The 27,475-nt window shown below is 51.6% G+C and overlaps 2 protein-coding genes across 7 annotated transcripts in view; both read left to right on the plus strand.

The window, feature by feature from the left end:
- Nucleotides 1-27,475, plus strand: part of XG (Xg glycoprotein (Xg blood group)) — a 191,436-nt gene that overhangs the window by 20,108 nt on the left and 143,853 nt on the right. For 2 of the 3 annotated variants that reach the window (XM_059158534.1, XM_059158535.1), the window contains 6 exons: nt 577-639; nt 2,791-2,841; nt 5,508-5,549; nt 6,634-6,669; nt 8,334-8,450; nt 10,591-11,441. In XM_059158534.1, coding sequence (XP_059014517.1) covers nt 577-639; nt 2,791-2,841; nt 5,508-5,549; nt 6,634-6,669; nt 8,334-8,450; nt 10,591-10,607 — 326 coding nt within the window. In that variant the 3' untranslated portion in view covers nt 10,608-11,441. Of the gene's footprint in view, nt 1-576; nt 640-2,790; nt 2,842-5,507; nt 5,550-6,633; nt 6,670-8,333; nt 8,451-10,590; nt 11,442-27,475 lie in introns of those variants that run through there. The other variant, XR_009350094.1, reaches the window with a different exon arrangement.
- The window catches only part of GYG2 (glycogenin 2), a 36,849-nt gene continuing 33,954 nt past the window's right edge, over nt 24,581-27,475 (plus strand). For 3 of the 4 annotated variants that reach the window (XM_059158530.1, XM_059158532.1, XM_059158533.1), the window contains exons 1-2: nt 24,581-24,692; nt 25,798-25,927. In XM_059158530.1, the coding sequence (XP_059014513.1) occupies nt 25,921-25,927 (7 nt within the window). In that variant the 5' untranslated portion in view covers nt 24,581-24,692; nt 25,798-25,920. Of the gene's footprint in view, nt 24,693-24,882; nt 24,970-25,797; nt 25,928-27,475 lie in introns of those variants that run through there. The other variant, XM_059158531.1, reaches the window with a different exon arrangement.

Raw genomic sequence — 27,475 nt, forward strand, 5'->3', positions numbered from 1 at the left:
TTTTCAGAAACACCTTCATTGACGTCAGCTCAGGTGTGTTTGGAAATTCCAAGTTTTTCAGTAGCTTCCGCTTGCAAGGAGGAGTTCCATAGTGTTTACGTGAGCACGTGCCGTGTGCGGAGGCTGGTTCTGCAGCAGTCACCCAGCGGCATGGTGGAGGGGCAGGAATGAATGGATGGGACCGTGTGGAAGCTCCGGGGTACCAGCCAGGGTCAAGGTGGTCTTAGCACGGGGGCTGAGACTGGAACGGAAACCTAAATTCAACACAGAGGGCATGTGCAAAGGCCCTGGGGTCACGGTCTTCCTCTGCATTCTGCACCTCCCTTCGGCTCTCAGATCATAAGGGGCCCATCCATGCACTTACCCTCCCCAGGCTGCTGGACCACCCATACGCTGTTCCCACAGGAAGGATGTCATCCCACCTGGATGGCACTGGGGACACCTGCACTTTGGTCCCAGTATCCTGGCTTCATGGAAGGGGATGGCCACGCTCTCCATAAGCTGCCGGTGGGCTGGGGTTGACTGAGCGCGCTGTCTGCACGGGGTCTGAGGGTTGGTCTGTGTTCCACTCCACAGGTTACTTCGGCAACACCGACCGGGATGATGGCCGCTACCCGCCCAGACCCAAGCCGCCCGCAGGTATGCCCATGACTTCTCTCACTAGACTGGGGCATGGCACAGAGGCCTGGGGGCAGAGCTGGCCCCGAGCGGAGGACAGGGTGCACAGGGCGTCCACATCCCGTGCCTTATTGGATGGCGTGCTCCGTGCACCTGTCCCTTCTGGAGGTTGGTGCTGTGGGCGACACTGGCCGCGGGGCCGATTGCACTTCCAAGTGGTGGTCGTATCTGTGTACACCTGTGTGCGTGCGTACGTCTGTGTGTACCCACGTGTGCATTCCTTTATAGTCTGCACACACCTGTGCACGTGCCTTTCTGCCGACACGTCTGTCCATATGGATACCCTGCAAGGCGTAGGGGTTTACAGACACGTAGCTTTGTAAGGATCTCCACATTCACGCACGATCTCTTTATAGACATTTACAAGTGCATCTGTCTGTATGCATGTCTCTGTGCAAATTTACTTATGTTGTATCTTTTATATACATTTATAGAAACATCTTTGCATGTGTATGGCTCTGTATATCTTCACTTAGGTATATATCCCTTATATGTGCGTGCACATATCTACGTCTCTCCATATTCGCGTACGATACCCTTATCAACATTTGCACATGCACTTGTCTATATACAGGTCTCTCTCTAGATTTACTTACCCACGTATCCATTATATACACGTACAGAAACATCTCTGCATACAATGTTTCTGTATATCTTATATACAGATGCCTCTATATACAATTATATAAAGACGTTTGTATACATACGTCTGTATATATCCGAATGCACATATCCGTTGTATATGCGAGTGCGTATTTATGTCTTTAGATTCATGTACAGATCCCTTTATAGACATTTCCAAATCGCCTGTCTGTACATGTCTCTGCACATCGTGGCTTATGCACGTATCCCTTAGTCACATGCATAGAAACATCTTTGTATGCACCTGTCTCTCTCTGTCTTGTCGTAGGAATATATCCCTTATATATGCATGTACATATTCATGTACAGATTGCTTTATAGACATTACACATGGTCCTTTATATACGCATATCTCTATATATCTTTTTAAAAAGATTTTATTTATTTATTTGATAGAGAGAGATCACAAGCAGGCAGAGAGGCAGGCAGAGAGAGAGGGGGAAGCAGGCTCCCTGCAGAGCAGAGAGCCCGATGCGGGGCTCGATCCCAGGACCCTGAGATCATGACCTGAGCCGAAGGCAGAGGTTTAACCCACTGAGCCAGCCAGGTGCGCCTGTTCTCCTTCTGCATATGTATGCGGGTATATACATCTTCATGTGTATTCATATACTTGGATAGGCACGTGTGTATATTTTTATGAGTGTTTCTATGATTATTGCTGTACTTTTATGTACTTAAATACACATTTATGGTGCACATGTGTGTATAGAGTCACGTTTCCAGCTTTATGCTGATGCACACGTTCACAGGTGTATGTAAAGGTTTAGTGGGGCGGATGTTCTCTCTATCACGGGACTGGGGATGCCTGCAGAGAATTTTTCATACGTAAACCAAAGCGCAGATAGTCAGGACGGAGCCCTCTGCAGGCCTAGGCTCCAGGCTGGACTGCGTGAGGCTCTGTGTCAGGTACACGGGGTTTCTCCTCTGTTCTGTCACGCGTGACGTGTTTCAGAAGAGGTGAGGACTTGGCCCCGATACTTGGCCAAGGGGCACCCATGTGGTCTGGACATGCGGGGTATGTGTTCCCCTTCTCTCTGCCATGCTCAGCACTGGGAATAAACAGCTTTGCCTTCGAGGTTGTGACCAGCCAACCGTAAGAATGTCTGGTTCCTAAGAAAGGACGTATGTAATAGGGTTTGCCTGCCCAGTGTGCCCGTGTCATACACGTACTTCTGTGTCAAGTTGACCGGTCCTGCTTGGATCTCTGTGCAGGAGAAGGACACACCTGCATTCCCATAAGGCTCTCAGCGTTCACGTGTGCCCTCACCGAGCTTGCCATACAGGTCTGTCTTGGCATGCATTGTCCTTCCAGAAAGCTGTGACTTGAGGGAGGCAGCCTTGGTGGCACCCACTCTTTGCCACCCTGTGGGGCTCTCTTTGGGCTGAGTCGTGAGCATGGCTTTGGGGCCATCACCAGGAACCCCATGGTTCCCAGCAGAGTGTCCCTGACGCGAACCTTCTCTCCTGCAGGAGGCGGTGGGAGCTACTACCCCAGCAACGACGGGTCCGGAAACACGCACGGTACGCCCGGCCCCCAGCCCCCCGGTGCATGGTGGGGTGGGGGTCGTCTCTGCAGGGCTCCCCCTTCCATACCCATCTCAGCCTCTTCCTGGGGTCTCAGGCATTGGCGCTCTGTCTGCTGGCGTCCACCTCTCCGAGCTGACCCTCTGACTTGGCCGCGTCCTGCTGTCCAGGGGCACCAGCGTCCGGGTAGTGGGAAACAGAGTGACAGGCAGCGGCAGTCGCTGGGGGAACAACATTCAACACATCAGGGACTTTTTGTGGCGGCCGACTTACCCACAACGGGAAACATTTCACGAGGGCTGACTGTGCCCAAAAGGAAAAGCCTACAGGAGTGATTCTTGGGTTTTTACTGCATTGAGTTCTTTGCCATCATAACGGCAAATCTTGAAGCCCTCGGACGCTCCCTGCTTCCGTCAGGGACGACTGAGAACCAAACGTCATCGCTGGGAAAATGAAAAGCCATGGATTGATTTATTTTTTAATTGAGATACAACAGACAGGAAACATTGTATCCAAGTCTAGGTGTACATAGTAGCGACTTGACATTAATTCTATGCCGCGGCTCTAAGTCTGGGGAACCTCTGTCCGCACACATAGTTACAAGTTTTATGTTTTGTGTCTATCGCTACACATGGTTACAAATTTTATTATTTGTGGGTCCGTGGGCACACACAGTTACAAATTTTATTGTTGTTTAATTTTTAACATATTTATTTATTTGAGAGAAAACAAGAGAGCACAAGCAGGGGAAGCAGCAGAGGAGGAAGCAGGCTCCCGGCTGAGCAAGGAGCCTGATGCGGGACTCGATCCCGGGACCCTGAGATCATGACCTGAGCTGAAGGCAGAGGCTTCACCCGCTGAGCCGGCCAGGTGCTCTGCACATTTTATTTTTTTACTGTAAAAGGAGAACCTTAAAGATTGACTCCCTTAGCAACTTCTAAATACAGGATACGGGATGGTTAACCCATAACCGAGGTCCCCAGGCTCTCCGTGATGTCCCAGACGTCATTCATCCTAAAACCACACATTCATCCTCTAACACTCCTCTTGGCCCAACAGTCAATTTATGGATTAATTTCAAAGCATGAGGTTTTTTTCTATTTGGCATCAGCTAAGGGTTTTGAGAATCGTATGTGAATGGAGTGATTTTATCTTTTCCATTGATACTAATATCTGTATGGGACACTGGCCTTTGGAGATGTGGTCCCATGAACCTTCCTAATTTCTGAAGGACACGTATCTATGTGACATCCTATGTTCCAGAGTGAAGGTGAAGCACGTTGCTCCAACAGTCTGCTTTAAGGGGCAGATCCCTGTCACCCTATGGATGGCCCCATCCCCATAAGGCTGTCCCTACAATGTGCACACGCTTCTATGGGACAGGGGATGTGTGAAGGGTCCTAGTTGCATGGGGTCAAGAGGTGTCTGTTTTAAACTCAGTGTGCCAACGTGATGCCCCCATCATCCTCTTTCTGTGCAAATGCTGGGACTAAAGCTTATCCAGTATTTTGATAAGCAGGCATGGGGAACACTGTAGGGTCAGAGGATGCCCCACATCCCTCCAGGGCAGGGAGGTGTCCTGATCCGGGAATGTGTTTACCCCATGCACGCATCTCTGGAGTTTCTCCCTCCTGGAGGGTCCTTTCTAGAGCCTGCTGTTTTGTTCTTTGCTGGATTCATAAGCAGGAAACCTAGGACTTGTCTAGCAGTGCTCCTGGGAGCCCTAAGGATACCTACATTTCCTCCCTAGGAAATGAATCAGGACTCTGATCCCATGTCAGTATTTCTTGGGGAACTATCTCTCCCCGAGTGCAGAAAAACCATGCAGCCCTGTCTGTGCCTGGACCCCTGTCCTGGGGGCGCTGAGATGCACCAGGCTGAGTCAGCTCTCAGATGAGTACCGAGGACTAGGTTCATGGAGCAGGTGACCACGTCCACCAGCGTCTCCCTGGAGGTGGCGGAATGCACTGGGCACACCCCTTCCTCTTGCACAAAGGGCACCAAGCCTAACAGACTCGTGACCTCATCCTAGTGACCTCGTTTTACCTTAAAGACCCCACCTCCAAGCACAGTCCCCCCCTGAGGTCCCGGGGAGCTAGGCGTTCAACATATGAATTTTGGGGAGGGAGACACGGCTTAACGTGTTACCCGTATCATCCATTCGGAAGAGGCAGTCCCTCGGCACCTGCAAAAACACTCCCACTTCCAAGTTAACAAAATTGGCATCATGCATTTCGTTTGTCCTCTGATACCTTGGTTGAGAAATGGGTCTCCAGACGTGAGAAGAAGGTGCTAGAAATCTTTCTGTTTCAGTGGCCGGATGTCTATGGTCTGTCCCCACGGCACGCCCCGGGCTGGCCTCTTGGAAAGCGTGTTTGCACGGGAGCTCAGGCCAGCCCCCGGTCTTGGGGCGCGAGCATGGTGTGTGCCCTTGGCCACAGGCTCCAGAGGGTGTCCGGGGAAGCCTTGGCGTCCCGCAGGTCTTGTAGGCTGACCTCAGCTCCTGCTCCCTGGGTGTCAGTGGCCACCTCGTGGTGACTGCGCTCCTTCCCTCTGCACGGGGAGGCTGGCCTGGAAGTTCCGCTTGTGCTGGTTTTCTGAACCTTGTCGCCCAATGTTCTGGAGGGTTCTCTTCTGTTTCACGTGCTCTTTCTGTCCTGCAGGAGGAGGGCGCTCTAGACCCAAATCTTACGGAAATAATTATGGTAAAGGAATTATTTCTTGTGAGCTGTGTGCGGAGAAACTGTCCTTGGGGAGAACTAACACCCCGTCTGGGCGCTGGCGGGAAGCTTCTGCTATTGTCTCCGGCGTGGAAACGAATGGCCCCGCAGGGTCTGATTCGCGTCCACACCTTTGCATGCCGTGACACCTTACTTTCTTGCCAGGAAGTAAGTAAGCCCTGCTTGCAACTGAAATATGTGTGTGTGTGCACGCGTGCATTCGTGCTCCCCTGTGCGCAAACGTGTGTGTCAGTGTGTGTGTGGGTGCAAATAGGTGCGTGCCAGGCAGGGCAGACGTTCATGGACGAATGTGTGCATACATCTGTCCATGCGTGTGTGTACCTTCCTGTGCATGTGGCTGCACACACGTGTCTACTTGCTAATGCACACGGGCATGTGTCCTCGTGTGCACATGTGTGTGTCTGTGTGCGTCTGTGCATAGGGATTTGCACGTAGATGTTTGTGTGTCTCTCTGTGTGCACCGTGTGTGTGCGTGCAGGTGGATGTGCGCATGTGTGTATATGTGGGGCTTGTGTGTGCCTGCAGGTGTGTTCGCATGTGATCTGCCTGCGTGGAGGTGTGCACGCCCCCGGGGGTGGAGGTGTCCGTGCGGGTAGTGCCGTGTGCATGAGTGATGGTGTGCGTACACGTTATGATTCCATGTGTGCACAAGCATGAATGCTCATGCGTGCTCGTGCGCGTGGGTGGAGGGGCGCGCATGGATGTACCCGTTCGCAGCGCGCACGAGCATGAGTGTGGCTGCGCGCACGTGCGCCCGCAAACGTGTGCGCATATCCAGTGCCCCCACCAGGAGTGAAAAATGCATTGCCTCGTCCCTCCCTTGCCCCCTGGCACTGCTCACCATGTATGTAGCCCCTCGGACAACCCTTCCTGTGGCTGTGTCCGCCCCCTCCTCCGGGAGAAGGTAAGCTCCCCGCAGGCACTCGGAGATCCGCGTCCGTCCGCGGCGCTTCCCGCTGCTTCTAGCTGCCTGCCCAGCGTCCCCGCGGCTCCTGGCGGTGGAAACTCTGCTGGGCAAACCCATGACCCTGTGCCTTCCCCTTTACAGGCGGAGACGGATACTCGACCTACGGGAACCCACAGGGTAATGGCTCCGTGCAGTCCCGTCTTTAATAAAAACATGCTTTGGGCGGGCCCGCGAGGGTTTTCATGGACCAGTGGCTCTTCGGTTGGGAAGTCCTGAGCAACGCGGTTTGCCTCTCTGGGTGGCTCAGTTCCCTGGGGGCTTGGAGCAGGAGGGAGGAGGGAGGGTTTCGGGCTGGAGGATGCCTCAAGGTTCTGAGCGCAGCGTGGAATTCGTGGACCTTGTCCAAGTGCTACCCAGGGCTTCTTGGACTTTGAGAAAACGCACAGGCAGGAAGCCAAGAAGGGGAATGGGCCGTTGGTGTGGACATTCCAACCTCAGGAAGCGCCCTAGAAATGCACCGCCCGCTCCAGAGCAGGTCAGACAAGGCACGGGTGGAGGCCAGAAGGCCTACGCTGGTCACCCCTTGCTTGCAGAATGTAGCCTCTGAGCCATCCAGGGTTCCCGTTGAAGCTGAATGCGCTTCCCCCTGCCCCACGCGGGGATTCTGTGCGTCACGGATCCTCGGGGAGAAGTACGCGTGCGCTTTCCAGCCCCCAAGCCTCGGTGCGCGTGCACGGCCTCGGGGTAGCTCCTTGCTGCCTGGCTGTGTTGGTGTTGGGAGGACATCCCGCCCTTCTGTTCTCCTCTGGCACCCAAGCTGGGGCTCTGGAGGGACAAATCCCAAGACAGAAATCAAGGCGGCGCACAGGCTGTTGCATGGAACGTGTAGGGTCCTGCGTCCAGACAGACGGACCGATGCCAGCCTGGGGTGGGGAGGGGGCAAGCTGTCCCTCCTGCAGGCGGCAGTGTCCAAGCCGAGGTCCGATGGCAGCCCCATATGCAGCCCAACAGCACACCCGCTGCTTGACCCACTCTGATACACAACACAGGTCACTCTCGCCAAGGGAAGCTGTGATTTCCTCTTTCTCAGAAGCGTGGGCTTTTGTCAGGCCAGGTCCCGGGGCAGAAACACCAAAGTGTAGGCTGTAAGCCTGTCTCAGGGGTGTCAGGTTTGGTGCGTGCCTCTGTGGAGAGCTTGGAAGGCCCCTCTATCAGGCCACGTGTGTGTTGAATATTTATTTTTTTATTTTTTATTTTTTATTGCAAAAATATAAGCATTGTACTTCCAAAAAGGTTCAACTGCACCCCATTCAACAAATCCACAAAAAAAGCAATCGCATGACTCTTAGTTCCAATGCTCTGGCTTGAACGTCCGGAAGGGGTAAAAGACACCGTCCATAATCTCCACATGGGGTAAAAGCAGATTCCTTTCCTCAGGACTCCTTGTTCCTTCTTTGTCTTTATTTTTATTTTTCATTATTTTTTTTAAGATTTTACTTTTCTATTTGACAGACAGAGATCACAAGTAGGCAGAGAGGCAGGCAGAGACAGAGCAGGAAGCAGGCTCCCCGCTGAGCAGAGAGCCCGATGCGGGACTCGATCCCAGGACCCTGAGATCATGACCTGAGCCAAAGGCGTAGGCTTTAACCCCCTGAGCCACCCAAGTACCCCTCTTTTTCTTTATTTTTATACTTATATTCTCCTCTCCCTACTCCCCCCCCACTCCGTGCATTTAAGGTTGGGAAGTCCCCGAGCGGAGATGATGGGATAATTTGCACCACTCGCCGCCCTCGCCGGCCGTGCTGTTTCCTGAGCCCCTCTTTGGTGTCTCCATCCCGCAGGTAACACGGTAGCGAAAATCGTGTCTCCGGTCGTGTCCGTGCTGGTGGTCACGCTGGTGGGTGCCGCGGCCGGTTACTGCCAACGCAACCGCATGAGGAACTGTTTGAGGACGAACGGCAAGTTTGGGGCTCTGTGCAGACACCTCCTGGAGCCTGTCGCTGGGCTGGGTTCTTTCTGGGTTCGCCCCATAGAGGAGCGTCGCCTCAGGATGTGGTGTTAAGTTGGGTCTTCAAGGGGGAATGCTTTTTCTTTTATTATTATTTCAGCAGCTTTGGGATTGGCAAGAGTAGGTGTTTCTGCCAGTCACGCATGTAGACTGAAATGCTATTGGGGTTGCCATCAGGTGGGCTGACACCGTTTCTGTAGATCCTAAGGGACTCGGGAACTGGTTCGGTGGAACCTGCCGTGTTTGTTTTTCTCTCCAAAAACAAAATTATGGACGGACAGACTTGGAAGGCTTTCTGTTGAATTCCTGCAAATTTTCCCCCCTGGGAAATGGGTGGCGGGCCACTGTGGCTTCCTAGTTCAGGATTTTTTTTTTTTAGGGGTGGGGAATCCAGGATCCTAGGTTTGGAGAATCACACCTCCTTAGGGGGCGAAGGTGGCAGGTGTTGGGCTGAGGACCTGTTTGCAGGGAGGGTCCAGGGACAGAGAGGGCTGTAGGGGACAGAGGTCAGCTGAGGGAGTGTTGACATGTGGTCCCGACAGCAGACAGCCTGGAAGGACTCCATCTGGGGTGTGTGGGGTGCACTCACCCCGTCTCCTTTGTGTCCCTACGGAAGGGTGTTTGAGGGAGGCTTGCAAAAATCCCAAAACCTGCCCGGGGCCTCCCTCTGCTGGCGGACGGGCAGTACTGACCAAATCCAGACCCTGGGGAGCTCGGGTCTACACCACACCCGCCCCTCCTACTCCTCACCCTACTCCCCACCCCCCAAAAAGCCTGGGGGGAAACTGAGCCTCTGGAAAACCCCTCAGATGTCTGGGCATTCGTGGATCATCACAGACACATGGCGTGACTTTGGGTTCCTCCTTCCACATGGATACGCGGGCGTTTCGGAACCCATCAGTGTAGACCTGAATTGGGTTTTTATGGTTTTTGTTTTTAGTTTTTTATTTTTTATTTTATTTTATTTTTTTTTACAGTTAAAGGGTTTTTTGTTTTGTTTTTGTTTTCATTTTTTTGTTTGTTTGTTTGGTTTGCTTTGCGTTGTTTTTCAGTACGGATCACGGTCTCCCTGTGTATCGGAGATGGTGGCCTTTTTTGTTTGATTTTTCTTGTTGTTTTGTTTCTTCCCATCTGGACGCTCTCTTTGCTTCTTTGGAGACTAGAGAAACATCCCGACTAGTTTTTCAGTGACTCTTTTATTTATTTATTTATTTATTTTAAGAGTTTACTTATTTATTTGAGAGAGGACAAGAGAGGGCCAGCAGGAGCCGGGGGACGTGCAGGGGGAGAGGGAGAAGCAGTTTCCCCGCCGAGCAAGGCGCCCTGTGCGATGTGGGACTCAGTCCCCGGACCTTAAGATGGTGGCCTGAGGGTTCACCGACTGAGCCCTCAGACGTCCCCTCCACTACCTCTTCTTCAGGGATGACGTCCCTGGGTCCCATGGACACCACGTTTGTCTTCCTGTCTGTAAAACTAGGGTCCTTAGACCCCAGTCAGGCACACCTCCTGTCACGGGAGTAGGGGACCCTCCGAAGATGAGCAGGACTCGTGCCGGAGCTACCTGGTCATGCCGGCTGCCAGACCTGCAAACCGTCTAGCACGTATGACCACGGTGGTTCCATCTAGGCTTTCATCCGAGACGTGGCTGTGGGGGAGGGTCTCAGCATTACAGAGAGCTTGGCTCTACCCCCTCACACCGACTTTGCCCAGCTGTAAGGTTGGGTCCGGGAGGTCTCCTATCAGCAGAAGGACTTGTGACATTCTGTCTTGGCAAATTGAAGGGGGATGTGTTGCAGTGCACAACCTGTGGAACTGGACGTGTGCAACAGCCCCCCCCCTTTGAAGTTGCCACACCTTCTGGGGACACACTTCTGGGGCCACATACAGAACAACAGGTGGACTGTTTGAGCATGGCGCTTTGGCTTTATTTGCTCGACTGCAAGTAATAAAAGCTCCCGTTTCTGAGGTTCTGAAGGTTAATGGAGCCACATCCATAAAGGGGGTTGTGCCAAAATTAGCTGTGACCCCAAAAGACATAGTGGGTCAGTTCACCCTCGGTGTGACATGCTGTTCCCTGTCTTCCCTTCCAGAACCAGCACACGTGTGAGGGTTGGGAGATCCAGCGGTCGCTTGGGGAGACGCTCGGTGTAGACAGGAATGCCGTTGGCGGCTCCTGGGACGCTTCCTTTCATCGTCGACGTCACCCGCCGCCCTGACGTGGCTTCAGTTTGGCCCAGAAAGCATCCCCAGTCCGCGGGACACGGTGCATTCCTGAGCTTGACCGGGTTCCTCCTCGGGTTGAACAACGATTCTTCCTTCCTCTGATGGTTCGATCGCGCACGTGGACAGATGCCGACTCTGGATTGGGTTCCCAGCGCTACCTCGGCCTGCAGGACGTGCATGTGGGTGACCCCTGCGTGTCTCCCCAAAGCACAGTGCAGGGTCCCAGGACATGGGTGCTGTCTTCTTCAGGGGTATCGGGAACACCACTGGGGGTGGGGGATGGTTTCCAGGAAGCTCTGGGCGGAAGTTTGGTGCAGGGTGAATCTCCATCCAAGGGCCAGTGCCCTCCAGTGCCCTCCAGTGCCCGCTAGTTTGGCTCTTGTGGGATGCGGGATTGTTACCCCTGGGGACGGCTTGGATCAGCCCTCTCTGCCCTGTCCGTGACCTGCACGTGCCGAGGCTGGCTTTCGGGATTGTGCATGCACAGTTGCTCGAGTGCAAGCCGTCTCGGGGGCGGGAGGTGGGGGGCAGGGGTGGGGGAAGCGGCCTTAGGATGCTTTTCCTTTTCCTGTGAAATCTTAAGGTTTCGGGATTGCTGGGAAAACAGGGGACAGCGATCGCGATGTGTGTCTCTTGACGGTCCTCTCGTATCAGTTTCCATGTGATGCCCTGTAGGTTTCTGTCCTTTGTGCGAGGCCATCATTTTTCTTAGTGTGGGGCTTATGGGTATAGGTTCCTTCGACTTAGGTACATGCTTAGAGCACTTTTGGGCTTTGCCCTAAATATCAGAATAAAAACAATTAATGCCCTCTGCATCTCGTGGAGAGGACCCAGAAAAATCCCAAATATGCAGGCTTACAGACCTAGTCCACAGGAGGGGTGCCGATTGCAGAAAGCCCTAAAGAAAGCGTTCCAGAAACCCAAAGGGATTTGCAGCCCAGAATCTCGATGTGGGGTCTCGCGTCCGGGATGCATGGGTGACTAGAGTCGTTTCAAGACGGCCGCCCGACATTCCTCCCAGGACGGGAATGTCCTCGCGCGCGAGGTTTCGTGGATGTGAGTTTCGGTGCTGGGTTTCTCGTGACGGGGGTTGAAGGCGTGTGTGAATGCGTGTGGGCGTGCACGGACACACGCGTTTGCACCTTTGCAATCAGACCGACATGCTATGGACGCATTTATAAGGACGTACATCCATCTAGTTTGTATTTTTTTCCTGTACCTGTCATACATAAATTTTCATCACTCTAAATAAACGTAAAAGAAAAAAAGAAAAAAAAAAAAAACAAACCCGGTTGGCTTGCCGTGTCCTTGCTCTCTGTAACCCCCAGCACAGGGGACAGCACAGGGCAGGTCCAGACTCACAAAGCTGTCTACGCAGCTTAGCAGGCATCGCATCAGTGGGATCCTGAGCGGGGTTGGGTGTCCGTTATGGGGTGTGTTTGCGTCCGCTGCGGTGTCTGCTCTGTTCCGAGGGTCACGGCAGGTGTTTGGGCCCCTGTGGCCTTCCCAAGGAGGACGCGCTGTCATCAGCGCCATTTGGAATAGGACGGATGGTAGACACGTGAATGTAGTTACGGGTTTGGGGGATGAAAATCACCCAGGTGTAGGGCATCTGGGTGGCTCCGTGGGTGAAGCGTCTGCCTTTGGCTCGGGTCATGTTCCCAGGGTCCCGGAATGGAGTCCGTGCTCAGTGGGAAGCCTGCTGCTTTGTCTCCCACAGCCTGCTTCTCCCCTTGCTTCTGCTCTCTCGGTCTCCAATAAACAAATGAAATCTTTAAAGAAAGAAAAGAAAATCACCCAAGTGAGAAGCGGAAATGGGTTAATGTTCAATCCAGTTAGAATAAGCATGTTGGAATCATCCGCCCTTGGAGGCCTGTCTTTTGCAGGGGGAAGGGTAGGTCTGATAGAGCAGAAGCATTTGATGGATGGATTGATTGATGACTGAGGTATGACTGACCCAGAGTGTCAGATTAGTTCCAAGCGGGGAGCATATGCCCTTAAGGAACCCCCCAGGCCACCAGGAAGGCATGCTTCCCTGCTAGAAAGAAGAGACAAATGACCCTACGGTCCAGTCTACGTGCCTGTGAAGCGTGGAACAGATAGTCCGGACCCTGTTTTAACAAGCAACACACCCCTGCTCCTCCTGGGCACTCGAGTGTGCCTCGGGGGGCCAGGCTGGAACGGAGCAAAGCCTGGAATCAGATTTCAGGCAGGGCAAGAGGACGGTGACCACTACGGGATGTGTGCTTTTATTTCCATGTTCCTGCAAGCACTTAGAAAGCACTTCTGCTCCCTCCTCCCCAGCCGAGTATCCGTGACCCCATGCACGGCTTTCCAGGGGCGGAGGGGGGGAGGCGTGGTCCCAGCCGCTGCTATGTGGCCTGTAAAGCGGGAAGACCAAATCACACACACACACATGTATGCACGTCCGAGTTAACATGTTGGAGTGGTAGCCTGCAGCGGCTCAGAATGCGACCTTATTTGGAAGGAGAGTCTGCAGAAATCACCAGCTGAGGTCGTCTCGGACGACGGTGGGCCCTCGCCCTGTGGGGCTGGTGTGTCTGAAGGGAGATTTGGACGCAGACATGCACGCGGGGAGAATATGCTGCAGAGCTCACAGCGGAGCTGCCACCAGCCGAGCTGCCACCAGCGGAGTGCCGGCCAGAAGCTGGGCAGGGGACTGGAGGAGACCATCCCCTACCATCTTCTGCCGGAGTGCATCCCTGCTCTGCCCGCACCCCGGGCTTCTTGTCTCCAGGACTGAGAGACAGAGAGACTCCGAGTCTGTGGTCACAGCCACTGCGTTTGCAGAACTTGTCACAGCCGCCCAAAGACATTCGTGAGCCCGTGACTTACATGCCGGGTACGTGGGTCCCCAGTTTACAGGAAAGGACGGGGGACTCGTGGAGCTTCCCGAGGGACGTAGCCTTGAGACGGGTCGGCATTGGTTTCCGGACGCTGAGGCTCCGTTCACCAGTTCACGGGCTGCCGCCTGCATTCCGAGCTGTGCAACCTGAAGCAGGTTCAACGACCTCTCTGGGCGTCCAGTTGCGCCACCTGGAGAACGGGCATCCTGGTGGGCTCCGCGTCCCCCAAGCGGTGCAGGTCCGTGAGCTGATGCGTGACAAGCATTCCCGGTCGGGCCTGGTGCATAGTGAGGGCTGCAGGGGCCATGAGAGGGAAAAGATACAAATAAGCCTTTTTGGTTAATATTAGTACAATCAGGCTTATTGCAACATTTAGGATCTCTCTTAGACTCAGGTGAAAAGTTGACATCAGGAAGTCAAAACTGCCGATACTAGCTCAAAACACAGAGTATTCGAGAATGCAGGTTCCCCCCCAAAAATACCCTGTTCTGTTTTCAGAATCCACAGGGCTGTAGCTACGCACAAGCCTTCCCAGATGAACTACATTTCCCAGCAACCTTTGCAAGTCCTCATGGTCATGTGTCAGCTCTGGGCCAATGGCGTCTCCCCTCGGTTTCTGGGGCAGCAGGACCGTCCTGTGCCCTCAAGCTCAGCACCGGTCAGCAGGACCAGCATCAGGAGGGGATGTGGGTTTGGGGAAGGAGCTGCTGCGTCACCACCGGGTTGTCCTGATGGAGGGACCCTTCTCTGGAGGGTCCTCATACCCTACCCATAAAAGGGCACCAGCTTCCAGGATGAAGGCCACAGGGTCCTTGAGAACCAGCATGGTGCGTTAGTTCCCTGGTCTGCACCATGCTGGCCAAGGTCCCCGAAACACGGCACCTTCACTGTCCTCGCCATCAGGAAAGAAAGAGTTAACTGTGTGCAGGGGAGGGAGGTGTTCGCTACCGTGATGGTGGACCTCTAGCTACAATGTCAGCCTGTCACATCGTCATAGTGCACACCTGACCCTCCCATCACGGTGCACACCTGGCCCTTAACAGAAGGCTCTACGTCGTCGAGGCTCTGAAACCCTCAAGCTGGAAAACAAAAACAAAGAAACCAAAAAATCCATTTTCTGATTTCCCTGCAAGCATTTTGCTTGGAGCGTGGGGGCATCTCGTGCACAGACGATGTTGGCGTTGTCTTTGCAAAGACGCTCCTGTTTCTTTCCGTGATACATTCACTAAAAGTGCAACATCCTGCGATAATTCATTACAAGTAAGAATTACATATTCGCGGTATACAATATATATACAATGTATCTCTATACAGACACATGAAATACTGTAGGAATAAAAAGACAGAAAACCCCTCTACAAACACAGGCACATTATCTATAATTGTATATACATATGGATGTGGTTTGCTGATGGCTTTACGTGCGCCCTGAGCTTTTGAGATGCATGATAGCGATATGGAATCCGACGTTCAAATCGCGTTTTTGCTTTTTGTTTTGTTTTTCCTGATTGCAGTGAAGCTGGTCCGTTTTGGAGACCTCTTAACAGGGGACGTCTGGGCAGCATGATTGTGTTTTCTATCTGATAATGCAGTGTAGATCGGGTGGCTTGTTGTTCCCGAGAATCCAAGCGTGTATGTGACCACATTCATCATTTTCTTGAATTTCTTCCTTGTGAGTCGTCACCGGGTCTCATGCATTTGTCCCCAGTTTCAAGGACACAGCGTCCGTAGCCGCGGGACGTCTATCTGGAGCAGGGATTTACAGACATTGTGTTTGCTTATTGAATTTACTCATTTCTTATTGGCATCTGTGGGGTTCTTAAAAAAGCAGCTTTAGGAACCATTGAAGATGGGAATTTTCACTCACACCATTAATTTTCTGGTACATGTGAATCTCCGCTCAGTTGGGCCTTGATTTTTTGTTGTTGTTGTTGTTTGTTTGTATAAATCCTAGTCAGGTCCTCAGAATCATAGCAAATAATAATAATAATAATAAACTTTTAAAAATACCCAGAAACATCATCAAACAAATCATTGGAAGGGATTAATAACCTGTGAAAATTGGGGGCTTTAGTATTATTTAAAAAAATTTAGTTCTTTTTGCTCAGGAGCTAGCAGTGGCACCCTAGTTTTGGAAAGGTTTAGGAAAAACATACATCTATATTCTGACCCCGGTTCCTCCTGTGACATTTTCAAGGACAGGAGTGCAGACCCAAGGCGAACTTTTCACAGGAGACCTGCTTTCTCTGTTAAACACAGTTTTTCTGGAGTGTCTGGGCTTCGGGGCACACTCTCTTATACACAACGCTTCCACACCCCATAGCCTTCCCCTTGGCACCAAATGTAGGTGGTTCTTTGAAAATACCTGAATCCCTTTGGTGGGTTTCGCGGCCGCGATCCCCAGCATCTTCCAATCCCAATGCATGATTTTCCATGTCCTTTCTGCTCTTTTATAGGGGGCCAAGGGCAGGTCACCCCAACATGCAGCACTTTGACATATAGATTATTTATCTTTCTAAATTTCTTTTTTCTTAATTCCAGCACAATTACCATACAGGCTTGCATTTGTTTCAGGTGTACAATATAGTGAGCTGACAATTCCATACATCATCCAATGTTCCGCACAACAGGTGTTCTCCTTAAGGCCTATCTCCGGTTTCATTCACCCCCCTCCCCACGGTAACCATAGCTGTGTTCTGAGTATTTAAGCGGGTTCCTGTGTTTGTATGTTTTTCTCGTTGTTCATAGATAAAGAAGATGTGAGGGGACACCTGGGTGGCTCAGTGGGTTTAAGCCTCTGCTTTTGGCTCAGGTCATGATCTCAGGGTCCTGGGATCGAGCCCCGCATCGGGCTCCCTGCTCAGCGGGGAGCCTGCTTCCTCCTCTCTCTCTGCCTGCCTCTCTGCCTACTTGTGATCTCTCTCTGTCAAATAAACATGAAATATATTTAAAAAAATAAAGAAGATGTGATGTATATATTTAAAACACATTATTTAAATAGAAGTTACTAAAGACACAGCCAAGACAAGGACACTCAGACCCTCCTCTGTGCCCCTGAGAACAGGAAATAGATCTCCCGTATACAGAATACCCTCCCTGTACTAAGACGTAAAAAGACATCCTGATCACCAGAAACTGAGGTTTTAAAGATGAGAAAGTTGTGCAAATAAATAATTTTTTTCTCCTCTGCCTCAGCCCAAATTCTGCTCAGAATTCCTGACTCATTCCAGCTCCCAAAAGCTTGTTTTGTTTTCATGCTGTCCACATATTGTCTCTTCATGGAAAATGCAGAAAAACTGCCTCCCTGGGTCTCAAATTTCAATGTTGGGCCTCTGTGCACACATAATAATGCTCTGTGGGATTTTTGGTTGTTGCTCTCTTGCGAATCTGTCTCATGTTGATTTAATTCCTAAGCCAGCTGGAGGACCCTGCGAGGTAGAGGAAGAATTTTCTCCTCCCGACCCCGTGAAGGACTTTTCTTTGGGGATTGTGACGGGGACCAGGGACCGTCCTTGAATGCAAGTGCGTTGATGCTGACGCTGAAGAACCATGTGTGGGTTCTGTCTCAGGGTGTGCCCGACATACACCGATCAAGAACACTGTGCAAACGTGATACCTGTCCCATGTCCTCGGCCTCACTGGTACAAAGCATAGTGTGGACAGCTTCTCTGCGGACGGCGAAGTGAGAGATTCGACAGCTGTGTGAGGCATTTGGGTGCAGGTGGTCATTGGTTTTCCGTCCCCAGCCTGCTCGGAGGGTGGTGTATTAATTACGCTGCTCCCTCAGACTCGTGAAAGAATGCGGAGCTCTGTCGTGGGTGGAAGGCGTATGGCGGGTTGCAGGGCCGCGCACTTCGTGTCTGGCTTGTACTTCCCTTGCACACGCGACCTTGGGGCTGAGGGCAGAAGTTGGGGTGCAGAATTTCAAATGGACATCGGGCAGGTTAGCTGACGACGGCTGCTGTGTTGTCTTGTGAGTGGAATGCATTAGGGTAAAGGGAAAAAGACATACATTGTGTATCAAGATGATTATAAACGTCTTATAAGTTACCTATTTTCATTTAATAATTAATATTAAATAAATATAATAATATTCATTAAATATCATTTAATAATATATGAAAATAAAATTAAAATAAATAATAAATTAAATATACAATTAATTATATATTTTATACATATTATATACTTTTTAATATGTTATATATAAATATATATAATACCTGTAAATATATAAATATATATATTTATAGAAATATATTTATAAATAAAAATATATAAATATACCTACATTTTACATATTTATCTATTTGTGTATATATCTTATTTACAAATTTTATTTACAAATTATATGTACAATTGTATATGTACATTTGTATAATTATATTAATTATAAATTATATTTGTAAATGTATATTATCTATATATTTATATATAAATACAATAAAATATATATCTGTATTACGATAGATACCTATATATTTATAGAGATATTTACATAGATAAATATATTGACTTATATTGATCTACATGTTGATTTATATAGAAATATATATAGATATTGATTTATATAGATATCTATATATTTATATATGTTAAAAGATTCATATAGATACATTTATAGGCTATAAACTGATATTTATATATGTTACATCTATGTATTTAGTTTTGTATCTATGTATCTATGTATCTAGTTTAGTATCTATGTATTTATAATAAGTTTGTATTATATATTTATATATACATATATTATTTATTTACTATATAATAATATAACTGTGATATGTATTTACATACATATAGTCTACATAAATTATACATTTATATGTAACTATATATTATAAATAAATAACATCTATTGTTTAAAAATCAATTAATATGATATACAGGATATGTAATATGTAGACAACAATATATTATGCAATATATTATTATATACTGTTATATTATGTAATATATTGTTATTATATTATATAGATAAATACAGAATGCATATAATACATGAACCCCAGTACTTACATGATAATAGCAGCAGTAACATGCATATATATGTTCTATCTCACTAGGATCTGTGTGAAAAATAAACTGTTAAATTAGATTTTGCACAAGTGCACACGATAGTGGGTGTCCTTGGTAGCAAATGGGCAGTAGCGATCTGATGAAGAGGGGCAGGGGACGGGGAAGGTGTGCGGTCTTACAGAACCCACCACACGCCCTGTGGGGTTCATGTGCCAAGCCCAGAATTCGGCAGGTGTGTTTAAAGGTGTATTAAAGTGCTTGGTTATCCGCTGAGCCTCGTGAGTTTGTGGGTGGCTTGAACGTTCGGGGTCCACATGTGCCAGCCTCCACAGCCCGTCGAAGAGCACAGCCCCCGTGCCCCACCCAACGTGCGAGGCATCCCCTGGGAATCTCGGAATTATTTGGATAAGCACCATTGCCTTTTTTAAACACAAAAGTTAGTTTTGGTGTCTCTTCTCCGTGATGTCCTTCCCTACGCCCTGCTCAGGCGTTGTGCACAAAACACACAGACAAGAGCCTGTGTTTGTTGATGGACCTGTTGTGAGATCTTGTGATGAAGACCCAGAAGATGCCTGGCGTTGAGGGGGGGATTGAGAGAGGGGAGCCCGTCCTCTTGCATGAACACTCATCTGAAGGTCAGACACAGAAGGATGGATTTGCTTGACCTGCTTGTCTCGTGTCACATGGGCTGCTATTCTGGTTCCTAAGGTTAACGCTCTTGGGGGAGGGGTCCGAGTTGACTTCCCCCATCCCTGTCCACACCATGGACCTTGACCCAAATCCATATGCATCAGAGTCCTGCTCTATGGATAGCTCAGGATGCAGAAAGAGTCCACCGAAGGACAGACGGTGTCTGGACATTCCTTCGACTGAAAGCACCCGACAAAGCACGAGACATTTACCCACAGAGGGCAGTGAAATGGGCTGGTCGGGGGCTGCAGGCAAAACCCAGCACTGTCACCTTTAACTGGAGACCAAAGAGGAAGCAGGGATGGGACCATTGCAATCCCAGCCACTTCCTCCAGTGTGGGCACACCGTCTCCCTCGCTCCGGCTCAAACCTTGGGTTGACAGCTCATATCCACATCCAGCATGCTGAGAAGATGCTTTTACCCTGTCTTGTCTGGCTTTCCCCCCATAGTGGAAGGTAAAGCCTGCAAAGATAAGGGGTGTGTCCCCAGTGCTTGCAACAGTGACACATACGAGGAAGTCAGTAGGTATTTCTTAGTTGCACACATGCTAAAATGAATGAATGAATGTGTTTGGTTCTGCCCAAACTGCCTGCCCACACCCTAGCAGGGGGCATGGGCTTAAACACATAAACAGTTGTAGGTTTTTAAAAATATCCATGATAGGGACGCTTAAGTAGCTCCGTCAGTTAGGCATCTGCCTTCAACTCTGGTCATGATCTCAGGGTTCTGGGATCGAGTCCCGCGTTGGGCTCCCTGCACAGTGGAGAGTCTGCTTCTCCCTCTCCATCTGCTGTTCCCCCGCCTGTGCTCTCTCTCACTCTGTCAAATAAATGCATAAAATCTTTTTTAAAAAATTAAGAATATACATGATATACTGAAATATTAGAAATTGTAATGTGCCCATATTTGGAAGACCTTGGTGCAACAACGTGTAAGCAAAAACGAGAAAGCCATCTTCTTAATTTAGGAAGCCAGGTATTGTAGAGTTATGCAAATGTGGAAAATAAGGCCATTCTTCCCCGCCCCCCAATTTTTGTTCAGGAACATATATTTATTTCCACTAAAAATGTGCGATTCGGGTAAAGCATAATGGGCTTTTTGTAATTATCTTCAACGTATTATTAAGTAAAGAAACATCTAAAAATTTTCAGTTACTATTTCTAAGATGGAAAATACAGACGTCGATAACCCACGTAAACAAATGTCTTGGGGTTCCTCGATCATTTTTAGGAGTCTTGAGGAGTCTTATGGCCAGAATGTTTGAGAACTTCTGCTAGGTTGTATGAGTCAGGATGTTGAAGTCACTGAAAGCCCATTTCAAAATGGGTCAGTCCATAAAGAAAGGATCACCTAACAAGACCGACTGAGGTTTGAGCCTCTGTGGTGTAGTGATTAGAGAGTTCCATAATTTCCTCCAAGTGTCCAGCTTTGCTGGTTTTGGACCTCACTGTTGCAAAGCATTAGCTAGTTTTACTCCTGGCCACAGACGGCTGCTGTAGCACCAGCCATCACAGCCTCGTCCATTAATATTCAGGGCCCTAATTAAGAGCATTTCCTTTCGCTTCCTTCTTTTAAGGATAGAGATTTCCTTGCAGAAGCCACCAGCCAACTTCTGAGTCCTGAGAGACCCACGATGTTCCACAGCATCCCTCACCCAAATCGATCAGATCAGCTTGCGTGAATTCTGGAGGAGAATCCTAGCTCTGTCTCTCCCAGTTATCACAATGCTACAAAGAAAAAAAAAAAAAATGCACGGCTTCATCTTAGGTATTTAGCTCATTCTAAGTAATCTCCGCACCTACCGTGAGACTCGAACTCCCCACCCTGAGATTAAGAGCCATGAGCTCCCCCAGCTGAGCCAGCCAGGTGTCCCTCCACGGGTTCATCTTCAACTTCAGCAGGTCTTTCTTCCATGTATGATGTTGAGTCGCGGCAAAGGAGGGACTGGAAGTAAACCAGTAGCCTAAGGGACAAACATTTTGTCTATGTCTTGTATCAAGTGGTTTGCAACTGTAGCTCTTCATACATCACGTTTACAAGTGGGTACAATGTGGATACATTGTTGCAATCAGGATATCCTGATTGCAAATACTCTCTCTCCATCTCCTGCTTGTCCTTTTCAGATGAATTCATCAGGCTTTGATCACACACACACACACAAAATTGTGTTGCGCAATCAAATCAGTTGGTGTCTTTTTTGTAGGTTCTGGGTTTGAAATCTATCCCAACAGATGGCTATTATCGTTTAAAAAAAAGAAAAGAAAAGAAAAGAAAAGAAAAGAAAGTTGTATCCTGGACCAAGGCTGTGGCCGGGGACTGGGAAGGCTTGCCTGCGGCTTACTGCCTTCTGCCCTGGTTTCGGAGCACAAATTCTGAGTAGTAAGGGTCCCACGGGGCAGGCGGGTGTGTGGGGCAGGGGTGGGGTCACGATGGAAGTGTGTGTTGGGACACAAGGCAGCCTGAAACTTCCTGTTTGAACATCTCTGCAGTTTCCCCGATTCCCTCCGGCTGCTATGCATCTTTCTCCACCTTCTCCTGCCACACCCCTACCTCGTCCGTCAATCAGAACAAAGTGTGTTGCTTGAGCGTGCATCACGGAGCCCCAGCCCTCGCCGCGCACCCCCCCCCCCCCCCGCCCGCCACACCGGTCTCCAGACTCCGTTTTCTGATCCCAGGGTGCCCATAGGGAAGCCAGAGGATGTGTGTCGTTCAGAGTTTCCCCAGAGGGCTGCTAATATTGCCTGCTCGGGGCTGACCCAGGGCTGGTGAGTGGGTGGGAGGCTCGGAGGCTGAGTCCTGGGCAATGTTTCCTTCTGTCAACTCCACCATGCACCTGCCATTGTTTCCTGTTCTGCCGAGAGCTGCTAGAACCTACACCTTCTGGAGACCATACGGGGGTAACAGGATACAGAGGGTTGTTGGAGGGACAGTAGAGCCATGGGGTTTCTTCCCCAAGCCAGCAGGGAAGAGCCATTCACCCCAACCTTCCTACGCTCTCATGGAAAGGGCATCCACTTCTGCTCTCAGGTCCTGTCTTTGTTTTTGGAGGCTGGGGAGGAAGTGCTCCCAGCAGCTGGGGGTGGAAACCAGGGAAGCAGTCTGGACCCTATGGTGAACAGGATGGCCCACCCCAGCTAGGCTGAGAGGCAGAGCCCTGCAGGGAGCTGGGGTAACCTGACTTTTGCTCCTGATAATTCGCCCAGATGCCCAGGATGTGAATGTGTCCAAGAGCCGAAGCCTTGTGCTCTACTTGGAGAGAGATGTGCCCACTCCGTGGAGAGGAGGGAGGCTGCCCTCTGCACAGTCCATCAGCTAGCAGGAACTCCCATCGGCATGCAGACCCCAGATGGTGCCCCCTGCCTTTTGTCTTGATTGTCCCACACAGACCCCCGAGACATATGTCAAGGAACCTGTGGGGGAGACCAGGGAAGGGAAAACACCCCCATTTCTTCCCTCAGGGCAGAGGGTTCTGCTTGGCTCAACTCCCAGCTGGCTTCCACCCAGAAGGTTCTCTTGCTAAAGGACAGAGTTTCTCAATGAGGCTCAATGTCAGGAAACATTTTCAGTTGTTACAAGTGGGGGTTTCGGTGTTCCCGGCACTTGAATGTGGAGACCAGGGGTGATGCTCAGAATCCTACAAGATGCACAAGACGTCCCACCTCAAAGAATGGTGCAACCTCAGATGTCAGTCCTGCTGATGCCAAGAAACAATGCTTTAAAACAAGGGACTCTATCCAGTCACCCAACCATCCATCCATCCATCTGTCCATCCAAGCACACATCTGTCCATCCATTCATCCATCTACGCATCCATCCATCCAACCATCCATCTGTCCATCCAACCACACATCTGTCCATCCATCCATCGGTCCATCCATCCAACCACACACCCGTCTATCTGTCTGTCCATCCATCCATCCATCCATCCATCCATCCATCCATCCGAGTGGTTAGCACCCCAGGGATGATTCTGCTTCTTAGGGGATCATTGACAATGTCTGGAGTTGTTTCTGGGTGTCACAACTGATGGGGGAAACAGCATGCTTCTGGCACCTGGTGGGTGGAAATCAGGGACACTGCTCCATACCCTACAGTGCATGGGATGCCCCACATCATAAAGTGACCTACACCACATGTCACTAGACCTACACCACTAGTCACTAGGTGGAAGTCCTGCTGCTGGGTAACTTCTAAGCCGTAAAAAGGGAACACTTTGGGAATCCACGTAGTAAAGGAGTCAGGAGCTGCCTGGGACATTTGGAAACAGGTCTCTGATTGTTGGAGGTCTGTCCAGGAGCCATTCCTCACCAGAGGGCCTTTGCACACAGTACTCCACAGTTTGCTCACTTGAGGCCAGAATGCCATGGATGTCGGGGGACACTTGGCAAATATTGGAGCCAACAGCGAGACCAGCACAGAGCCCAGGAAACCTCCACCTTCCCCTGGAAGCAAGAGGCCTGTTGGGGGCTGAGCAGGACTCATGTGGGACCTGACTCTTCCCCTGTATGTCCAGCTTCATGAGAATGTTTCTCCTCTTCCAGGCTGGTGGGCCAGGGATAGACAACAGGGGTACTGACACCAGCGGGGGCTTGCCCCAGATATTTCTCAGTTCCCGATCCTACCACCGACCATCCAGGGGCTGCAGGGAGTTCGAGGAACCTTCTAGAGGCTCCATAGCCCTGCAGATACCTGTCCAGACCCCAGAAGGAATGAAGCATGCGCACACAGCCCATGGTGGGGACAGAGAGCTCCATGCGTCTTCTCCGTTTGGACAGACCAGCAATACCTTAATGGTACAGCAGATGTGCATCCCGGAGTCCCCTAGGGTAGAAATGGTCAGCGTGATGAGGTGAGTCCTACACTCTTGGTTTCCAGGTGGCTCTACCCAGTGCTTGACCTGCTTTCAATTTCTTAACAGCTCTGGTCCTATCTGTGATGTGCGGTGAAACCCCCGACCCGTGCCTATCCCCTGAGGCTGGCGGTTATAGATCGAGATGCCGTCTTTATGGACGGTGGCTTCTAGAACTAGGGGACCTTCCTTTCTCTGTCTCTGCCCCTTCTTTTCCGAGGCCAGGGAACCTCCTTGACTTTGGAGCATGCCAAGTTCCTGGTCCCTGTGGGGTCGCGAGTGGGTGCGCACGGACGCATCCACCCGCTCGCGGCGACCTGCGGGCCCGCACAGCCGCCCTCCTGCACGCGCACGCGCGCCCTTGCTCACGCACACACTCACTGGAGCCTCCGCCCATGCGCGCACGGATTCAACTGCTGAGGCGCCAAGGCTTCATTTATCTTGCGATCCTCTCCCGCGTCCGGGCGTGCGCCGCCGGTGCCTGACTCTTTCCTTCGCCCACCCCGGGAGGCTGTACGATCCAGTGCGCCGCGGTCCCTGCGGGTAGGTTTCCCAGCGTGGCCTCTCCAGCGCAGCCGGCTGGCCTTGGGCCCAGACTACGGGGCCACTGCAAACATTTACTCTGGAACGGGCTGGGTAAAGGTTAAATGTCCCAACCTCGACACCTCGGGCTCTCGGATTCCGCGGGGAGGGGGCCGCGGGGGGCAGGGGCGGGGCGCGGGATCGGAAGGCGGCCGCCGGCCCAGTACGGCTCTCTCCCGGCCGCCGGACCCGCGGCAGGCGGCGCGCGGGGGAGGCGGGCTGGGGCTGCGGCTCCTCGGTGGGGGACCCGCGCCCGGGAGACTGAGCGGGGGTGGGGCCGGGCTTCCGGCGAGCGGCCAATCGCGGGGCGCGGGCCGCGGAGCCCTCCCAGCGCCGACCGGGCCAGAGGCCGCGGGAGCGCGCAGGAGATGTGGGGGGCGAGGGGTTGCGGGGGGCTCGGGAGCAATTTGGGGAGGGCGCCCCGGGAGGTGCGGGAGCGCTAGGGAGGCGCGGGACGGTGGGCGTGGCGAGGGCTGGGGCTGCGGGAGCGCGCAGGGGGTGCGGGGGCGTGGAGGCCTCTTGGTGGTGCTGGGGGCCCCGGGGGCGCAGGGCTGCCCGAGCGCCCACGGCCGAGGTGTGCAGAGTGGGGAGCGCACTGGGGTCCTCGCGAGAAAGGAGGTGACGGGGCCGCGGGGCCGGGGGAGCTCGGGACCCCAGGAGCGCGGAGGAGGGGCGGGTCGCAGCCGGGTCGCAGGTGACTCCGTAGCAGTCGGGAAGTCGAGGCTCGCGGAGCTGGAGCCCAGGACGAACCAGAGCCGGGAGAAAGTCGGGGGCGCAGCGGGGACGCTTCTGAAACCCGGGCAGGCAAGGGCCTGAGGGTGTCCCAGGGCAGGGAGGACAAGCGGGGCGCAGAGGGTTGCAGGGGACTCTGGGGCAAGGACCGGGCGTCGCGGGGAGCCTGGCTGTAAGGCAGAGGCTGCCCAGGAGCACGGAGGGCGAGGTGCAGGGCGTGGGGGTCGTGGCTGTGGCTTCCGTTCAGTGGCGCACAGCTGACCCGGGGCGGATAAGGGGGCTGTGGGTTGGGGTACAGCTATGGGTGTCTGGAATGCTGAGCTGTCGCCTGCAGGCCTGGAAATCTGCGAGGGTCCCCTGGAGACCACGCCTCCGCTGGGCCCTGCCTCAGGCGGCAGAGTTCACCCACCACGCCCAAGAGAGCCCAGGCGCACGGCGGCCCCACTGTGCCTAAACCATGCCGGGTGAGTCTGCAAACGCCTTCTGTCCAGCCTCCCTGTTCCGACTGGTCCCTGTGAGATACATCTGCCCTGGGGAGAACCCCCCCCCCCCGCCTTTGCCTGCACAATCACCCCCAAGCCCCTCGTCTCCCCAGGGCCTCCCCAGCGTGTCCCTGGGTTTGCAGAGACTGGCCCTGCCAGGCGCAGATGGAGAAGGGCTGAGTCTCACCCGCCTGGAGGGGTCCATTTATAGCCTGGTCGGGGGGGCCTCCAGATTCCTGAATTTCCCTTCTGTAAAACACAGCTCTAGGACTTTAAATGGGCTTGTTTCTGGAGCACAAAATTTCACTGAGTGCTTTTCTGACCTCCTGGTAGACAGATAGGAAGCTCATGTCCCTAAAAGTTTAGGAACACAGTGCCTTTGGGGTTTCCCAAGTTCAGACCACAGGCACACTTCGTTATTCCAGTAAAATGGAGATAACTCCCCTCACCCCACCCCGCCAGCAGGGCAGCGGGCTAGGGCTGGCCACACGGCTGGGGCTTACGGCAAGGGCAGGCCCCCACCAAGGATCAGATTTACTGCTAGGCACCTGCCTTTCCAGGGGGCTTGTGGACATCCGATGTGGACAGTTCAGAGGGTTAGAAATTACATAATGGGATTGTGGCCTTAACCCGTAAGAGAGAGACATCTTCTGTTTTTATCAAGAAGACCTCCACCTTGCCTCAGACCACACATGACCATCCATGAGCCCCCTCACACACACACACTTTTTTCTTAAACAACAGGTAACTTTGTCTCAGAGGAGCAATCTGGTAAAATCACGGAGCAGTTTCCAGACTGCCCTCTCCCTGTCTGGCCTCAGAGAGGAAAATGGTTGAGGCGGGCCCCGAGGCATGGTTTCCTGTGGTTCCCGCTGTAGGAATCTAGCCGGAGGAGAAGCAGAACGGGTTTCTCTGTTCCCGGGAGCCGTTTGCAGGTCCCCAGAACGAAAACCACTTCCCCCCCCCAAACCCGCAAGGGTCTGTATAATGGCAGCATTCAATGAGCAACCTTTGGACGCATCTCCATCAGCCTTGGAATGTGCTGGAAGACCTGACATGGGTATTTGGGGAACAAAAACCACCTTTGAGTAAAAGGGCAGGGACGGAGGGGGAAGCTGGCCGTGTTATTTTGGGGAGGGTGGAGGGTGGATAGAAAATGGAGTGAGTGGAAGATGCACAAGGACCAGAAATGGATAAAAATGAACCTTTCTCTCAGATTTGTTTGAAACTCTCAGTCACCACATTCTTTGGGTGGAACTTCATGTTGAGAGAATATTAATTTTTTTTTTTCTTAAATCATTGCTTGGAGTACAGCCACTCGTGTTTTGTGTTTCCCCGAGTCCCCACCCTGGCGCCATGTTGGGGGACAGCGGACTCTAATTACGTCTTGGGACAGTCACGGAGGTTCTTTGATGCCACCATGAGACTTGGTCATTGGTAACTTCTTAAAAGCAAGACCATGTGGCCCCTGGAGACCTGTTAATGAATTTCCATCCTGTTACCTTAAAATCCACTGGTCTGTCTTTGTGC

The sequence above is a fragment of the Mustela lutreola genome, chromosome X, assembly GCF_030435805.1.
Source record: "Mustela lutreola isolate mMusLut2 chromosome X, mMusLut2.pri, whole genome shotgun sequence".
Classification (NCBI taxonomy): Eukaryota; Metazoa; Chordata; class Mammalia; order Carnivora; family Mustelidae; genus Mustela; species Mustela lutreola.